This window comes from Eptatretus burgeri, chromosome 11 (assembly GCF_056783735.1).
Source record: "Eptatretus burgeri isolate ZD-2024b chromosome 11, Ebu_testis_v1, whole genome shotgun sequence".
Lineage (NCBI taxonomy): Eukaryota > Metazoa > Chordata > Myxini > Myxiniformes > Myxinidae > Eptatretus > Eptatretus burgeri.
Genome location: NC_140971.1, coordinates 9,525,279 through 9,545,082, shown reverse-complemented (window position 1 = coordinate 9,545,082; position 19,804 = coordinate 9,525,279). Strand labels below are relative to the sequence as shown.

At 43.0% G+C, this 19,804-nt stretch overlaps 1 protein-coding gene across 7 annotated transcripts in view; it reads left to right on the top strand.

Moving 5' to 3' along the window:
* LOC147016473 (protein 4.1-like) overlaps positions 1 to 19,804 on the top strand; it is a 58,997-nt gene that overhangs the window by 16,794 nt on the left and 22,399 nt on the right. For all 7 annotated transcript variants that reach the window (XM_085845150.1, XM_085845149.1, XM_085845151.1 and 4 more), the window contains 5 exons: positions 2,113 to 2,733; positions 3,542 to 3,976; positions 4,452 to 4,556; positions 4,743 to 4,785; positions 5,065 to 5,140. In XM_085845150.1, coding sequence (XP_085701276.1) covers positions 2,122 to 2,733; positions 3,542 to 3,976; positions 4,452 to 4,556; positions 4,743 to 4,785; positions 5,065 to 5,140 — 1,271 coding nt within the window. In that variant the 5' untranslated portion in view covers positions 2,113 to 2,121. Of the gene's footprint in view, positions 1 to 2,112; positions 2,734 to 3,541; positions 3,977 to 4,451; positions 4,557 to 4,742; positions 4,786 to 5,064; positions 5,141 to 19,804 lie in introns of those variants that run through there.

Below are 19,804 nucleotides of genomic sequence, written 5' to 3'. Positions count from 1 at the left end.
GTCAGAACGGAGTTACAAGTTGTTGCGTTTACAGTATCCCAATACAACGGGGGGTATGGGCCTGTGATACGTATCCATGACTATAATCTTTCCAGAGTGTCGATGCTGCCGAAGCAATCTCTTGGTGAATAATGCACAGTGTGGTTTGCCATTGCTGTTTCCGGAGTCGGGGCAGGTGTTTGATCGTGGTACCATAGCAATTCTCCTCCTTAGGTACTGTGGGATCTTTAACGTTCAACAGGCGATTAAGTGTTAGTAGACCGATCACCCGGCTCAACATCTTTCTGATAATGACGGTTCACTCAATGCATCATCCTGCTCCTCAAAGCCCAGCAATATGACATGATGACCACATCACACTTAGATCTTTCTGATGAAGCTAGCTAGTCACCTGTTTAAAAAGTAAAAGAGAAAAAAAAAAGGAAACTTGGTTATGAGGAATGGACATTTGACCTCTCATGACGATATCACATCTCCATATTAGCATTGCCACACAATGCATGCCAGGTCATATTGGAAAATTACAGGAAAACAAACAAACAACTCAGATAGATTAAGAGGGTCAAGTCACACCAAGTAAGGTTAGTATGAGGTCATTATTGGCCAATGATATCTCGACGCATTGCCTAACGATTCTCATAAACTCTTGGCAATGCAATAAATCGACGAATGATTTCTTACTGTTAATGAGATTGAAATGCAAAATTGCAAATGATTTTAACCTGGCAATTGTTTTGCTCATGCACCGTGGCATTTACGAAGAAGAAGAAGTGTGGAACTCCTTGGCCAACCACCCCACAACCACCAAGCTGTTCCCTTCCTGACCGAGTGTGCCTCCAAGGCCAATTTACAGAATCGTTCATTGGAGATGAGGTGCCAACGTTGATGATGCATTGAAGTGTGACGTCACAAAGTACCGTGGCATGCGTGGGTTGCAAGTCCAGAATTCCTTATTTTTAGCTGGAATTGCAACTTAGGGTGTTTTATCGGCGCCTTTCCGTGGAACTCATTGCACAACACGTTGCAAATGTCATGGAAAATGGTGTGAAAATCGATTTAAACTGATCACTAATTGAGGATACAATACAAGTGCACTGTTTGCAGATGTTTTTTTGTTTTTTTAATGATGCAGCGAATGTTCGAGGAGTGTCACAAAGAGTCATAGACACCAAGGTGGTATAACCGCCACCATACCGGACACAACCGAGAGTCACTCGGAGGATATTGTGAAACTGTGTGAAATGGGATGTGGTTAGCTTTATAACACTTGCTCCAAACATTCTAACAATAATTACCAAATCGTAAGGAATGCAGCGCGTCCAAAGGGTCCGTTCCAGACGTTAACATCGAACGATGTTGATGAATCTCATACCTGACGAGTCACTACGCCAGGAGACACAGAAGGGTAGAGAATTGTGGTTTCGGTTAACATCGGGTTAATAATGGAGGTGCTCCTTGTTAATCTGTGAAAGAGCTCGAACCGGACTTCAAAACGCGACCTAATAGGGGATGAGCCATTGAATGCCACCGGAGATCTTGGCACGTGTGGTCGTCGGATGGGTGGTTTTGCCTCCATCATGACGTTGCCGATTCACGCATCGTTGCGCAATTCTTCGAGGAGAGCATAAATGGCCTTTGTTTTCCGATCATTTACCGGGGTTCGGGGTTATCTCATTGCTTCGATGCTGAGACGTTTCGCAAAACTCATCTTCTTTCATTGGTACCACAAAACATTGTCCTCCAAAAGTCCATCTGCTGACATGTCCGACTAAAGGGTGCCCTGGGTCAGAGGTCGTGCAGTATTTGATAACCACAAGGCATAACGGTGACCCGACGTATGAGTAACTGTTTCACTCGCTCGGTTTAGCTTTCCCTTGTTATTTAGGCTGTTCGGGTTTTTCTCTGTGCATCTGATTCGTTAACCCCATCATGCCGGTCAAGCCGGTGGATTTGCAATCGGAGATAATTGGCTCTTTTTAGTCATCATTATTTATTTATGCACCAACTAAAATGGAGAAGTGTGTCAATGGATATTTTTTTGCATACTTTATTTGTTATTTGGCATACTTCTTGTTTTTTGTGTTGCTAAGCGATGCATCGTGTGTCTTCCAGTTAGCGACCATGACCTCTGAGATTACCGAGAAAGATAAGGTAATTCAAGATGGCAGCAACGCGGAAGGCACCGTGGTCAAGGATGCCGACACATCGGAGTCCAAGGCCTCTCCTGGGACTTTGACAGAGACGGGTCGTTCCACCGGGACGACCGGCCGTGGACTGTCTCGCCTGCTGCCATCTTGGATGAGGCGCAGCAAACACTCATCCAAACCAGAAACTGTGCCATTGACAAAGGAACAACCAGGGTCCACCGAGGATGTTGCAGAGGATGCGGTTTTGCTGAAGACAGATGGCCCCGATGACGTTTCAGCTGGGGAGAAAGCTGAGAAAGAGAAATGTGCGAGAGTGGATTTACCTGAAGCAGCACCTGTAAAGTCCAAGGTGGAGGAGCCACCAACGATGGGTGGTGAGGGATCTGAGCAAGACTCTAAAGACACGGAGAAGACCGCAAGCCATAGCTCGGAGACTCGCATTCAAAAACGTGGAAGTTGGCGTGAGTACAAGCTGTGGGGAAGGAAAACGAAGGAGAAGGACAAGGAGAAGAATGAAGATAAAGAGGAGACGACAGAGGAAAAGCCAGCACTTGAAGCAAAAATGGATGTGCAAGAGGTTGGAAAGGTGAGGAATACCTGCACCTCAAGATGTAGGCTTTGGTTGACCTGTTCGCATTTTGATATATATAGTACATCAGGAAACATACAAAGATCATCTCAGGGCATGAGGAACATTTGGGAGGATCTTTCTTTCCTTTATGGATGTACATATATTGGGGAATGCTGGTTTGGGAACCTGTGGTTTGATGTGCATTCTCACTGCACCACCCAGTATTGTAACTTCAGCCAAGAACCTGCTTCACCACAACGGATTATCTGTATAGACCATGGTACATAATGATTTCGTGTTATTCTAACAGTTGGCCATCTGCTCACACTCTGATAAAAGTTTGAATCACCAACTGGTAAGTGCGGTCACCGTGCGGTTTTTCTGCATTCTCAAAGGAAAGCTTCTCTCGAGTGAACTTTTTAAAGTTGGTGCATTGCCACACCATACTGTAATGCAGAAATTAGGGTTTTTCGCCAAGGGATGAATTGCTATCCCTGCCATTGGGGCTTCACACGAAGATTTGTTTTGACTCTGGGAGCAAGCAGTGGGTGGGTGGATAATGTAGAGATTTTTTTGGGGGCTGATTTGGACCCTTCCGACATGAAAGGGCTTTATCTTCAACAAACAAGAACTTGCAAACACCCATAGAACGAAAGAGACGTCGGATTACGATACACAATGCTTCATGTCATTATTAGATAAAAACTGCTGGGTTATGCAAGAATCCGATCAGCAGGTTATCTCCTTAAACAATTTCAAATGTGTCATTGAAAATCCATTTGAGGTGCATCATAATCACTTGACTCTTCTTTTCTTTTCACAGGAAGAAAAGCGAGCACAAGGGCTGGATCTTAGGAAACTGATAGATGATGACTTGATCGAGATAATTGATGATGTGTCTGATTCTGAAGAGAAGCCTGGAGAGCAGGAGAGAGATGAGGATAAGGGAATAAAAGATCAAGTGAACCCAACAGGGGAAAAGGAGGCCAGCGAACATGCAAAGGAAGAAACCGAGGAGCCAGCAGAGAAGGAGCAAGCCGGCGATGCAACAAGCGGACAGGGAGTTGAGGCACGGGAACCTACACCCGCAGAGACACCGAAGGGCAAGCAAGATGAAGGGTCGACCGCCGAACAGAAAAAGGAGGGTAAAGAGAAGCAGATGCCGGGCCGGGTCGCCCGGAGCGTGTCGAGGAGGAGTCGACACGTGTCTTGCAAAGTTGCACTCTTGGATGGGACCTCGTTTGAATGTCTGCTGGAGGTCAGTGATGGTCTTTTGGCATCGTCTGGTTTAGAATGACTCGTAAGGAAAGCTTACTCCTCAGAAAAACAAAAAATACAACCACCAATGAATACATTGCACTTCGTAAGATTATATTGATCAGAAATGATTTCCTTGCAATAGAAAAGTGAAATTTCTCTCAATTCATGCTGATCAATGTGCAGGCTTGATGGGCCTAATGGCCGCCTCCTGCGTTTAAATTCCTTGTGTGGTTACTTTGAAAGAAGAATGTCTAAATATTTGTTTACCAAACCAAACATGAACCAAACATGAGGAAATTCAGCCCGAAAAAATGACTCATTTGTAGCCTGTTTGTGTAATAAGAGGCCTTGTAGATGGAACATAGATAAAGGTGTGTGTGTGTGTGTGTGTGTGTGTGTGTGTGTGTGTGTGTGTGTGTGTGTGTGTGTGTGTGTGTGTGTGTGTGTGTACACGTCCGTTTGTACATGTGCAGAAAAATGCGTGCGGGCAGGCACTGTTTGACCTCGTGTGCCAGCATGTGAATATACTAGAGAAGGATTATTTTGGCCTTCTCCACAAGGATGAAGCAGGTCATAAGGTATGTGTACTTTATTCATTCCCACCATCCTTCAATGCTTGCTGCAATCTCAGTTTGTTCTTCTTACTGCTCCTTACTCATGTTATTTATCCTTTGATGAATTGATTGTCCTGATCCACATCATTTCCAGTACTGATCAGACCTTTATTGATTGATTCATCTATTTATTTATTTATTTATTTGCAGAATTGGCTCGACCCAGCCAAGGAGGTCAAGAAGCAACTGCTCAGTAAGAGAATGAATTAATCACTCATCTAAGCAATTTGGAGATCAGAAGGGATGTCAGAGGTCTAAACTTAACCCCCGATGGTCTTGACGGTTACAAAAAAAATTGTTCTTGTAACAGCAAGGCCATGTTGTGTACGATATAGCATTCAATGACATTATTTTCACTCCATTCACGAAATCGGTGCTGCTCGAGGACTTGTACACTTTGCCCCAATTACAAGGCAATAATAATATCAATAGGAAATGATAATCAACAGGCAGGGTGCTCTTCTCTCCCCAGACCCTCCTTGGCTCTTCTCATTCAACGTGAAGTTCTACCCTCTTGATCCAGCCCAGCTCACGGAGAACCTCACCAGGTGAGCCGATGCTTGGAAGTGGTGAGGGCCTATGTTTGTATTTAGATTTTATGTAATTTAAGGTGTGTGCAAAGTATCATTTCGGGTCTAATATTTCGTGGTGTTTTCTGGGAAACTTGGGTGTGGGATTCAGACTCTGTTATCCTTTCACTCTGTTGCTCTTGGAGTATATTTGAAGGTAACAATATGCAAGTTAAAAGCTTTTATATTATTACTTGCAGAAGCCCATGGTGAAAATACCACGATCGAAAAAAAGGAAGCCTTTTGTTCTTGCACCCGTTGAAAGAGATAAAAACTGGGAGGTTCAATAAGGAATGTCTTCTTGTTGGATGCACCTGACACTTAAAGAAAAGAAGAGAGTACAATTAGTTCAACTACTTATTGATTTATTCAAAACGTTTGATTGGGTAAACCTACCATGGATTATATGAAGATAGTTATAGGTTGAGGAAGGAAGTACAGGCTGTCCACAAAATCTTGTTCCAGTTTAAAAAAAATTTTTACAACCAAACCAAAAGAGAAACAATGATGTTTCTTTTGTTTTTTTTTTGTATTCTGTGACATAATTCATAAAGTCTATTGTGTTCTTCAGTACACATCAACATGTGCACCTTTAGTGGCATGTAGCACATCCAATCGATAATCCACTTCAATCCACATGTTGGCCAACATATCCCTCGTCACACTTCTGATGCAGTCGGTTATCCTTGCACACAGTGTTTCAATGTCAGCAACAGAGATCTGAAAGCAATCCTTGGCAAACTTCAAGGGGTCGAAGGGTGTCACATCAGGAGACCGTAGAGGCCATCTAACGAGAAAGTTCTCGGCTCTAAACGTTGCACAATCTGCACTTTATATGCGTGAAGATGCAATCACTTGTGTACAACTTTGTCTTTTATATTATAATTTTCTCGGAGGTTTGGATTAACTTGAAGCAACTTTTACTTCATAATTTTTTTTTGAATCTCTGACCAAGGAGTGTTTCAGGGTGGGACAGACAGGCAGCAACAGCATTCACCAATATATATATATATATATATATATATATATATATATATATATATATATATATATATATATATATATATATATATATATATATATATATATATATATATATATATATATATATATATATATATATATATATATATACACACACACACACATACACACTGTATAAACTATAGAGTATTGTAAACTTTCAAAATAATCATTTTTTAACGGCATAAAAAAAAATTGGGAGCGATCGAGGCAGATCAGTCTTGTGGCACACCACCCTGTTGTCTGTACACTGCCCGGATTCAATGTTGAGCCTGATTGAAAAAAAAAATTATTTTCCCAACGGTTTGGATTAATTTGAAGCACCTTTTACTTGATAATTTTTTTCTCTCCGAGGAGTGTTTTAGGGTGGGACAGACGGATGGCATTAGCCTATCTATAATTACCTCCACCACTGAAGGTTGATGGAGGTTATGTTTTCACTTCTGTCTGTGAGCCTGGTGTTGGCTTAGCGGTTAGGGTGGTGGCTTGGGATCCTAGGGTCCTGAGTTCGAGCCCTGTTGGCCACTGAATTAACAGCAGGGGGTTGACTCAGCCTGTCATCCTTATGAGGTTGGTGAAATGAGCAGTATACTGGTAATAGGGGCACTGCATCAGCGGCATAGCCGTCCCTCTAATCAATGATGCAACCAGCAGCCAAAAAAGTCAGCACATGATGGGAACCTCTGTCTGAAATTTAGTGGACAGGTTGGGTTTTTGACAAGGATTAATTGATTCGATTTTGGTGAAGATCTAGATCCTGATCTTGGTACTAGAATTTTAAAAGTGATTCTTCACCATTGAGAGATGTGGCCAAAAACGATATGCAGTAAACCTTCAAATATCGCGGGTTTCTACCAATCACGGGCAACCCCATGCATTCCGATTTCGTTATCGCGATATTTCATTTTGGCCAATCACGGTTTTTGAGCTGAGATGAGTCATTGTTTGTATCGGCATGCACGATTACCTCCCATTACGAGCCTTTTGTTGTTTCTCATGCACCCTTAATTGTAGTAATCGGACCAGCATATGGGAACGAAGCTAAGTTTAATAACGAATTGTCATCGAATGGCAAATGACACACGGAGATCCTGTAATACTAGATCTACAAGATCTAGTTGACACAAACAGTTAATAATGGACAAAATTAATCGTGCCAAAAAGCACAGAAATGTTGTGACATTATGCGAAGAAAATCGAGTTGTTATATACGTTGGCGAGAGGTAAATGCGGCATCTGTGGGCCACCATTATGGGATCAATGAATCACCTGTGTGTAAGTGTTAGGTCAAATATCTGTTCAAGTGTTCCCATTCTGCAAAGCGCAAACGTCTCATTCCAGTCCCGTGATCGTCATATAAAAAGGATGTAAAAAGCGTTTAATGTTTGGATTGAGATCCAAACAGAAAAAAATGCCTTTGAGTGGACCGGTGTATGGGAGAATCCATTGTGGATTTACCATTGTTTCCACGAGGCACCCGGGATTGCAGGCTCCAGTTCAACCATGGCTCATGGAACTAATCGAGGCGAAGGGATTTATGTCTGAGCAGGTTTTTAAACACCGAAGAGATGGGATTATTTTGGAAGAGGATGCCATCTCATACCTTCCTGCCCAAGCAGGGAAGATCTGCTCCGTATCAAGGTAGCTTAGGATCGTTTTACCCTTCTTTTATGTTGCAATGCAGCATAGCAGGTGACTTTGTCGTGCTGCCAATGATCCAACAGCCATCACAACTTCTGCATCCACATCTTTCTAACCTCCACCCTGCCCACTCCAGCAGCATCATCATCTCAAGCTGTCTTGCATTTTCAATTTATGGCAGAGTACACTACAAACGAGTCCGTAATGTGTTTACCCTAACCCACCTCGGTGTTTTGGAAGAGATTTAAAAGGTAAAACTCTTGTGTTTTGTTTAATTTACACTGTATTTATTGTATTTACATGTTTATTTCAATTTTAACGTGTTTATTTCTTGCTGCCGTCGATCTTCCTCTATTTTCTCGAAATCTAGGAACTGAACCCCCCTCTTCCCTTTGGCCCTTGATTTCCACGATCGCATTTTTAATTATCACACATTTTCCAGGAACCGAACCCCCGTGATATTGGATGGTTCACTGTCTTGCAAAATATCTCAAAAAGTTGTGGACAGGTTATGACAAAATTTGGTAGATGAGTTGGTTAGGTGACAAGAACGAGTCGAGTCATTTTTGGTTCAGGTCTGCAGTGGGACAGGAAACGTAAACTGTTCAGCCTGTCGGAGGTTTGTGCTCTACCAAGTGTTGTTCTGACTATAAGAGAGGTGTGTCAGCATTTTGGTCAGAAATTGCCAAATTAATCTTCATCATACTTTCGGAGGTTCATCAGGGAGTGTTTTAGGGAGAAAAAAAACTTTTTGGAAGTGGCCGTGCATTGTTGAGCCATTCCAAGCCACATGGCTCGAATCCCTCTCAGTCCATTGCCGATGCAGTGACTGATCTGTTGAACATGGTCCTGACCACGGCATCGCTTTTGCGGAACTGCGCTGACCTGCGAGAATGGCGGAATTGAGTGTGGTCATGGAAAGAGGATGCCGGGATGACAACCGAAGTCCAAGAGGAAGAGCAGCCGAGCGGTGGAGCTCATGCAGCGCTTGGAGCTCGCTCGCTGTTGGGACGAACTAAATACTCTGCATGCTGGATTGGGACGCACTTGGCTTTGTATAGAGTGGGACTCACTCGGTCCCGGGTTCTGAGCTGGCAGATCCTGCTGCAGGTCTGTTCCCATGGTCTGTTTGCAAAGCCTGGGTGCACCAACCACAGTCCTGTTTGCTCTGCACTCCTTACTCGTCCTGGGCAAAATAATGAATATTTACCTTACCCAAGAGAAACTAATGAAAGAGAAATCAAATTTCATGAAATAAATACTCTTCAGGAAATGTTTCAGAGGGCAACAAAGCATTGTAAACAAATTTTAAATGGTAGTTCAACCTCTTCATAAAGCCGATGTGTCCTCTCCTACCCCTCATTCCACCTCACATCCCTTACTTTTTCCAGCTCTCCAGGTCAGGTCAGGTATGGGAGCATGTGCCAGAACAGCGTGTCGCTGCGTCCACTTTCCACGGTACTCCAGGGGCCTCCGTCTGGCCATCCCACAGGCAGATGCCAGGCCCATCTCCATCTCCTTGAGATGCGGGTCAACCTGATGCAACCACGAGGCACGTGGTCGGCCCATTGGCCTCCTCCACTCGCGAGACTCCCTCGCTGAGAGAATCTGGTGAGCAGGATCAGCGTCAGGAAAACGAGCCACACATCCATACAGCCGCAACTGACGCTCACGGACCATGCAGGTAACAAATCTCATCCGAGTCTCTCTCAGCAACCGCTCGTTGGACACAAAATCCGACTAGCGAAAGCCAAGGATTCTCCAAAGAGACCTGGTACCAAAGGAATTAAGTCTCCGTCTCAGATCCTTGGTGACAGTCCAAGTCTTGCATCCATAGAGCAAGACTGGAAGCACCAAGGACTTGAAGACTCAGACTTTCGTCCTCCCGCACAGGTACCGGCAGCGCCACACCCCATGATCCAGTGAATCCATGACTCCCCAGGCCCGACCCAGACGTCTATTGACCTCTGACTCACAGCCAGCAGAGACATGACTATCACTGCCAAGGTAAGTGAATCTCTCCACGACCTCCCACATCCTCGCCACAAACAGACACAGACAGGACAGCAGCATCCAAGATGTCATTGAAAGCCTGGATCTTTGTTTTGACCCAAGAAACCCGAAATCCCAGCGGCTCTGCTCCTCATTCAGCACCTCGAGGGCCCCCAAAAGGATATCTAAAGTCTCCGCAAAGATGACTGCATCATCTGCAAAATCAAGGTCCGAGATCTTGACATTCCCAAACGATGCACCACAGCTTGATCTCTCCGACATCCTCCCTAAAATCCAATCCATACAAGTGCTGAAAAGTGTGGGGGCCAGTACACACCCCTGACGAACTCCAGTAGCAACTGGAAATAAGTCAGAGATGGTACCACCACATTTCACAGCACTCTCAGTACTAGAGTAGAGTTCAGACATCAGATCGATCATTTTGGTGGCACCCCACGAAGACCAAGAATCCTCCAGAGGGAATCCTGATTCACTGAATCAAATGCTTTACAGAGATCAACATAGGCTGCAAGCAGCCCCTGCTGAAACTCTCGCCTGCATTCGGTGAGGACCCGAAGAGCAAGGATACGGTCAATCGTTGACCTCTTTGGTGTAAAGCCTGACTGCTCTGGACGCTGGTGCTCAAGCAGATGGTGGTGAACCCTATTGAGAATTATCCGAGCAAAGACCTTGCCTGGCACTGAGAGCAGCGTCACCCCTCGGTAGTTGTTGCATTCTTGGTGATCACCCTTCCCTTTCCAGAGAGGGACAACAACGCCACTCTTCCAATTAGTTGGGATGATGCTTGTATTCCAGGCAGAGCACAAAACCGCATGCAACGACACGAGTGCAGCATTTCCACCAGCCTTGAGAAGTTCAGCATGGATTCCACAGATCCCTGGAGCTTTGCCCCGTTTCAACCGGTTTACCGCAGCCCGTGTTTCCACAAGCAAAGGTGGACCACAGTTGATTGGAGGGTCAGCAACAGGGATTGTAACACCACTTACGTCGGACTTGACAGCTGGTGGATCAGCCTGGTGTCACCGCTCAAAGTTACCGGCCCAACGGGCCTTCACTTCAGATTCCTCTCTTAAGAGCCTACCACTCTTTGCACTAACTGCATTGCTTCGAGGGATGGGCTTGGATGAACGCAATGCGCTAATTACCCTGTAAGCGGGACGAGAATCACCTATCCACAGGTGATGCTCTTCCCCCTCACAGATTCCTCGCACATAGGCCTCCTTGTCCACCCTTAGCACACGGACAGTTTTACGTCTCAGCTCCCTGAACAGCTCAGCTCTGCCATTCAGCCTGGCCCTGCGACTCTGGTCAATGGTATCCAGTGTCCCTTGAGAGACAAAATTCTTCTTTGCGCTGCAGTGAGTTCTAAGACATCCACCGGCAACATCAAGGATCGTGGTCTTGAAAGCACTCCACAACTCTTCAGGACGCCCCTAAAGCACCCAGACACCCCAAATGTCCACTCAGCCTGTTCGCAAACTCCTCAGCTACCCTCTCCTCCTTGAGCTTCCCAACATCCAGCCTTCGCTGGGATGGTACCATTCTCCCGGATTTAAGGTGCAGCTTTAGAGTTGCTACAACAAGCCGGTGGTCAGTATTGAGGAACTGAGCACTCCGGTGGACCCTGCAGTTCTGGGTCATCCTCCAGCGACCATCAACGAGGACATGGTCAATCTCCTTTGCCACACCGCCAGCGTTGGAATACCAAGTCCAGCGATGAGCTTGTGGGCGGTGAAACCATGAACCAGCCACCCTAAGTCCATGACTTCTTGCAAAGTCAAGGAACTTGGTGCTATTCTGGTTCATAGTTCCTGACCCATGGGGACCAACACACACCTCATAACCATCCCTATCAGTTCCAATCGATGCATTGAAATCCCCCAAGACTAGAAGTGTATCTCGTCTGGGGCACTGATCAACCACAGACTCGAGCGTGGCGTAGAATGCATCCTTCACGGTGAGATCACTCGCCTCAGTCGGAGCATAAACAGAGACCAGGGAAATGACACCTAAGGAGTGGCGAATCCTTAATCTCATAATACGCTCGTTGACCGGTGTTACCTCAATTATCATTGGGGTCAGCTTATTGGACACAGCTACAGCAACTCCTTGTATTGAGTATGGTAACCATCAGAGCGACCAGACCAATAGTAGGTGTAACCACCCACCATTATCTCGCTGCAATCCGGTCTCCGAACCTCAGAGAGAGCTGCAATACTGATGTCCAAATGTCTGAGCTCAGATTATAACAGAGACAGGTGATCATCCTCTCTTTGGGATAGGACATTCCAGGAACACACCCGAAGGGACCGCCTCAGGTTAACCCAAAGAGACCGCCATCTGGTGGACGACACCTCAGCACCACTCCGACACACTCTCCCGCAATCTGACCCAGGAATGTTACCCTGGATGTTTCCCTCCTATCATCAAAGATTGTGGGTCCCGAAGGCTTTGCCCCAATCCCGTCATCTGGTGAGCTGCCCTGCGAAGGGAAGCTGCACAGGAGGTACTCCCACGGAGTGGGTTTTCAGATTTTTTTGGAGTTTTTTGTGTTTTGCGGAATGAAGGGTTTTATGGTGGCCGGAGTGCAAATCCTTCCACCAACCTCCTAATGAAAAGTAACCCAACTGCAGGACATCCACAGACACAGTTGGGCACTAGATGTGGATGGCCGTTGGCTCACAAGGAGCTCCTCCACCCTTTGACAGGTTTTGTTTTTAATCCTGCTGGGTGTCCATATCCAAACACCCTCCTCACCAAAAAATCTGGTGGGGGAGACGGTTTTGTCGCCGACAACCCGACCATGGAACAGGTTAGTACAGGTTTACATGGTACCTGTAGCAGGTCACAGATCTAACCTGACCTGACTGAGCTCTCCCTCTATGTCTTATCCTGCTGCTGGTGTTTCCCCCTCTCTCTACTGCTCCTTTTGCTCTGTTACATCCTGATCCATTCAGTGTTATAGCTCTTCCATGAGCCTTGACATTCAAAAATCTGGAATCCGAATCCTGTTCAGTCCAAAGAAATTCGGATTTGAGATTTATATATATATATATATATATATATATATATATATATATATATATATATATATATATATATATATATATATATATATATATATATATATATATTCTATGCAGTATCTCACAAAATGAGTACACCCCTCACAAATATGTAAATAATTCAGTGCAACTTTTTAAGCAGCTGTGCTGGAGTTGATGACAGAGTAGACATTCTGCAATATGCATGCTGGCACAAAACTGCCATTCCATAAAAACAATGTGGCATATTTTGAATATTTCTGAAAGAGGAGGCAACAAAAGTGAGTACACCCCTGCTATTGTCTGCACAAGAAGTAAGTCAAGCATGGTAAAACAGCTTCCACTTTCATCATTTTCTGCATATTTAAGTCAGAGTGTTAAAAGTACAAATGTGCACCAAACAATACACACAATGTCCATGGAGCTGCAACCTCCTGGTATGTTAAAAGTGAAGAAGTGCACTCAATGCAGTAATTGTCTATTTGCTTGCTGAAGAAATAATTGCAGAGGAAATACTGTACCAATCGCCATTGAGAAAGCAGCATGGCTCCTCATGGTAAGGAGCTCTCGAAAGATGTCAAAGATCGAATCGTTGCCCGACATAAAGATGGCCAACGATACAAGATCAGTGCTTCTTTGAAAGTGAGCCTCAACACCGTGGCCAAGGTCATCCAGAGGTTCTCCAAGAAGTGTACAACAATGAGTTGCGCTCGCCAGGGCAGACCAGCAAAGATGACTGCACGTACTGTTAGCCAAGTTCAGAATCTTGTCCTCCAAGAAAGATGACAAAGTGCCGCCAAGATTGCTGAAGAGATTTCTACAGCTTCTGCCAGTCTGTTGATGCGCAAACCATACGTCGCACACTCCATCGTATTGGGTTGTATGGGCGTCGTCCAAGGCGTAAGCCTCTCCTGAAACAGAACCACAAGAAAGCTCGCAAACAGTTTGCTGAAGCACATCAATCCAAGCCCCTGGACTACTGGCAACATGTCCTCTGGTCTGATGAAACGAAGATCAATTTGTTTGGATCTGATGGAGTGCAGCGTGTCTGGCGGCGACCTGGGGAACAGTACCAAGACAAGTGCGTTATCCCTACTGTCAGGCATGGTGGTGGTAGTGTCATGGTTTGGGGATGCATGAGTGCTGCCGGTACTGGAAAGCTCAAGTTCATCGAGGAAAACATGGATTCTACGATGTACTGTGACATCCTGAAGGAGAAGATGTTACCCTTTCTGCGAAAACTTGGGAGAGGAGCTGTATTTCAGCACGAAAACGATCGGAAGCATCGTCCCAAGCAGACAACTGCCTTTCTGAAGAAGTCGAAGGTCAATGTGTTGGCGTGGCTAAGCATGTCACCTGATCTAAACCCAATAGAACACCTGTGGGGCTTCCTGAAATGTAAGGTTGAGGGACGAAAGGTGTCCAACATCATGCAACTTCGAGAAGTCATTGCAGAGAAGTGGAACAGGATCCCAGCAAAGACATGTGGAACACTGGTCAACTCCATACCGAGTAGAATAGCTGCTGTGCTCAAAAACAATGGTGGACATACAAAATACTGAAAACAATAATGCTTAAATGTGAGAAAGTACATAGGGTGTACTCACTTTTGTTGCCCCCCCCCCCCTTTTCATAGATATGTTCGGTATGCCACATTGTTTCCACAGAATAAATGTTTTGGGCCTGTACATGTATGACAGAATGTCTACTCTATCATTTCTTTGAGTCTTGTGTTTATAATACATCTAAGTAAAAAGTTACAACATATGTACATTTTTGTAAAGGGTGTACTCACTTTTCTCAGATACTGTGTATATATATATATATATATATATATATATATATATATATATATATATATATATATATATATATATATATATATATATATATATATGTACATATATTTATATGTGAATATATATATATATATATATATATATATATATATATATATATATATATATATATATATATATATATATATATATATACAGTATTACCTCTACCTACGAATTTAATTCGTTCTGGGAGTAGTTTTGTAACCTGAAACCTTCGTAAGTAGAGACGCCTTTTGAATGTAAATGCGCTAATCTGTTCCAAGCCCCGCAAAATTCGGACATTTTTTTTTAATAAATCATAAAAATGCATCAGAACATGAAACAAATACATGTTAAAATTAGATTACCGCACAATAAACATAAAACGAGAGGCACATAATGTAAAAAACAAAGAATAAAGGAAATAATAAAAATATTAATTTACCTTTTAACTGCTATTCTCGTTACTTTTTGGCCTCTTTGTTTACTGGTCCTTATCAGCAGTATTTTTTGCCTCGCGTTTCGTGAAGAATTGATCCAATGACGTCTGCTTTTGCCGGCTTTTAACAATCCGTCGGAAATGCGCGAGGCAGACATCGTCATAGTGCGCGATAGCCCGACTTGTGAACACTTTTTCCGGGTGATTCTTTTCAACAAATTCCGAGACTTCATGGAATTTTCCTAAAATGTCTGATTTGGGCTGATGGAATAATGGCTGCCTCCTCCTCCTCCTCCTCCTCGTCCTCTTTGAACTCCTCCTGCACCGCGGTGTGTTGCATCACCTCCAATTCCTGCAGCTCCTTCGTCGAAAGCTCCTCGTTGTGCTCCTGAATCAGCTCGTTGATGTCCTCGTCATCCACCTCAAGACCCATGCCCTTTCCCAGCGAAATAATTTCGCCATGGCGAAGAACAGAGTGAAGTCCAGTCCTCCTTTTAAACTTCTCGAACCACCCACGCGATGCCTTAAACTCCTGGTGTAGTCCTTGCGCCGAATTTCCCTCGCCTGTATCCTCCTTCACGAGGTCAATGAAGATGGCGGTTGCCTTTGCGCAAATTATGGCCTCTGTCACTGTGTCACCAGCGATCTCTTTCTCCTTTATCCACACGAGTAACAACCTCTCCATCTCATCGTTCACTGCCGACCTCCTCTTGGAAATGACAGAGAGGCCTTTGGAAGGAGCCGTAGCTTTTAGTGCTTCCTTTTGTTTTATTATCGTGCCGATCGTAGATTAGATATATTACGGCCATATTCTTTTGCGAGATCAATCAAACGCATCCCCTTTTCATACCTTTCTATTATCTCTTGCTTTGTTTGTATGGCCAGAAAAACTCTCTTCTTCTTCTTTTTCTTGTCCACTTTTCTTCATTGCTTTCTTGGGGTCCATTGTGAATAAAAGTTACTGTAATCCACACGCGTACTGTACTGTAACACTGTCCGAGCACTTCGTAGCGGGACCATAGACTGTATACAGTATAACTATATTTACAGAGCGGGACGGGGACACGAAGAGCATGCTGGGATACACGCATACGCCAAGGGTTGCCAGGCAGATTTTAGGCGATAGCCAATGGCAGAGCAGCTACAAGTTTGTTTACGTTCGGGAAACTCTGGGAGCAGCGAAAAGCAGCGCGTACTGAACTGTATTTTTGACTTCGTATCCTGAAACGCCTTCGTAACTAGAGGCAATATTTTCCCGTTCAGGCGCTTCATAACCTGAAACATTCGTATGTATAGACATTCGTAAGTAGAGGTACCACTGTGTGTGTATGTATGTGTATGTATATATATATATATATATATATATATATATATATATATATATATATATATATATATATATATATATATATATATATATATATATATATATATATATACCGGGCGTAGTGGCGTGCGCCTGTAATCCGGCTACTCGGAGGCTTGGGTTGGAGGATCGCTTGAGGACGGGGGCTCTGCACTGGGCAGGGTGTAGAGCAGTCCGGAATCATGGCGAAACCCAAATCCTGATCCCTGTGTCGTAAGAGGCGACCAGGGTTGCGTCAGGAAGGGCATCCGGCGTAAAACCTGTGCCAAATCAGTATGCGGATCATAACGGATGATCCGCTGTGGCGACCCCTAACGGGAGCAGCCGAAAGATGAACAACAACATATATATATATATATATATATATATATATATATATATATATATATATATATATATATATATATATATATGTACTAGTAGTCAAGCCCGGCGTTGCCCGGGCTTTCTTGCAAATTACCTGAAGAGCTGTTAGGGTTAGGGTTAGTTGTTAGGGTTAGTGTTAGGGTAGCTAACCCTAACCCTAACCCTAACACTAACACTAACCCTAACAGCTTGGCATAGCGGAGGTAAACAGCGCCCGGGGCAAAGTGGAAATTTGCGTCCCCCGTAGGCCTTAAACTTGAGTGGATTTGAATGGAAAAATCCCATAAGGGATATCGATTTATAGATTTTTTTATTTTTTTTCGAATATCGGAAGTGTTATGGAAAAAATTTATCGCCAATGACCTAAGTTGGACCAAAAGTCATAATCGTACCGAATTTGAATGGAATCAGTTGGAGTTTGAAAATGCATCAAAACGAATTTTGAGGGGCCTCTTAAGGAAGACAATAATATCACTATTATATGTGCCAAAGCTTGTTTCATGTCATGCAGGAACAAAAATCTGATGGTGGAACAAAGAAAGGGGTGTGCCAATATATATATATATATATATATATATATATATATATATATATATATATATATATATATATATATATATATTTATTGTTGCTTGGTTTGATGTAACACTTCCTTTGGTTTTTTTATATATACACAAGTACGTGCCCATAAAATAAATAAATATTCAAACCGCGAGCAACAAACAACAACCACGCAGGCCGTTTCATCGCTCTCGAGTGCCCATACGTACGTGGCCCGGAAGTTCGAATATTATTCGCAGTTACGATTATTCGCAATTTAGTTTTAATACCCAATTATTCAATTAGCGCCAGCGTATTTTACCTTTTCGCAATGTCGTGGCAAGGAAAAACAAAAAGAGAAGAGAGAGAAAAAAAAATTAACTTCCTGGTTCGGAGCATACCCGCACTCTGATGTTACCGAAATTTATACACCATCTCATATGAAAACGATCATAACTTGGGGCATTGTGTTTATCTATAAATGCGCATAAGATATCGAGAAATTATTAGAATACACGAAGTCATCATTATCCGGAAGTCCGTACGTTGTGACCCGTAATGTATCCGGAAGTCCGTACGTTGTAATCCGTAATGGCGAACGCGGCTGAGCTTCCCTTCCCCATCGGCCACGCCCACGCAACAACGTGTCTTCTCATTGGTTTGGTAAATAAATGGCCATAACTTGGGAAGCACTTGTCCGATTAATATCAAACCTTGAAAAGGCACATCCTCAGGTCTCCAACAATATACCTGGCAAGTTTCAATTAGATCGGACCAGCGGTTGTCGAGAAACACCGGTCACAGACACACACACACACACACACACACACACACACACACACACACACACACACACACACACACACACACACAGATTGCTGCAATTATAGAAAGATATTTTAACTGCCCAAATGTGGGGCCATCTTTGGGGGTGTCAACTGGTAACCTTGGTTCTGGGTTGCTTTTCTGTAACTGATTGGTCAGGCCTGACATTTGATTGAAGTTGATTTGGGCAGGAATTTGTAATTTTTTCATGGTGTTGGAGATAACTCGCCTACTCTTTATAAAAGGAGGCATAATTTAGCTAACTTGATGCAAAGGTTTTCATTTTTTTCCTCTCATTAGATCTACCTCCTTTATTCTCCCTAACCTATCTATCTATACTGGATGTATAATAGGTGAATTCTGTCTGACTGTCACACTCTGAAACGTGGAAACCTTCCTCAAAGAGTAATAATTATTTTGTAAAAGTTGCTTCAAATTAATCCAAATCTACAGAAAAATTGTTATATAAAAAACAAAGTTGTACACAAGAGATTGCATCTTCACGCATATAAAGTGCAGATAGTGTAACATTTAGAACCGAGATTTACCCAATAAAATGTTTTGAATAAATCACTCGGTTGTTAAACTCATTTTCCTCTCATTTTCTTTTAGCATAAGTAAGGTGCATACAATGACAACTCAAGACATTCCTTTTTGAGCCTCCTATTTAGAGCTCTTTCACCCAGTGCTAAAATAAAAGGTCTACTTTTTCTTTTCTTTTTTCTATTGTGGTATCTATTTACCACGGGCTTCTGCTAATGTTTGTGTGTGTATATATGTATATATATATATATATATATATATATATATATATATATATATATATATATATATATATATATATATATATATATTGCTATCTGTCGTCTGTCCAATCCTGAAACATGGAAATGCTCCTTGGAAAGAAAAGATTATTAAGTAAAAGTTCTTTTAAATTAATCCAAGCTTATGGGGAAATTGTAATTTTTTTTCAATCTGATAAAATAAAATTTAACTTGGGTGGTGTATAGACAATAGACGGCTGCCTCAATCGCTACCCTAAAATAATATTTGCTGTTATGAAATATTTAACCTCCCATCTTTGAACTCTTTCAACCAACAATAATTTCATCTTCTTTTTTTCTGTTTTTTATTTCGTAATTTTAACCATAGGCTTCTGCTAATCTATATAAATATATACTGTACTTTCGGCATACAAGTCTCTTCTCCCCCACCCCCCCTCCCCAAGAGTATGCGCCTCGGTTTGTACTCAGAATCGACTTATCTATGGTTAGAGTCATTGAATTGCATAAATTAAAAAGAAATTGCAAAGTGTGATGTTTTCTGAAATAAATATTGTTAATTGAAAATGCACCACAGAAAGTTTCCACTTTGCGCTCATTGTTCTGTTCCGAGAAATTGCAATCACAACGATAGGCAAAACGATGTTTAGCAGATGAGATATTCCCATAAACATTGTGTTATAATGTGGGAATATGTTCCCAGGGCACATTTTCAGTCACCCTAACATAACATTAACCTCACTTAACTACATATTAGCGACAAATATGAAACAAATCAATAAAG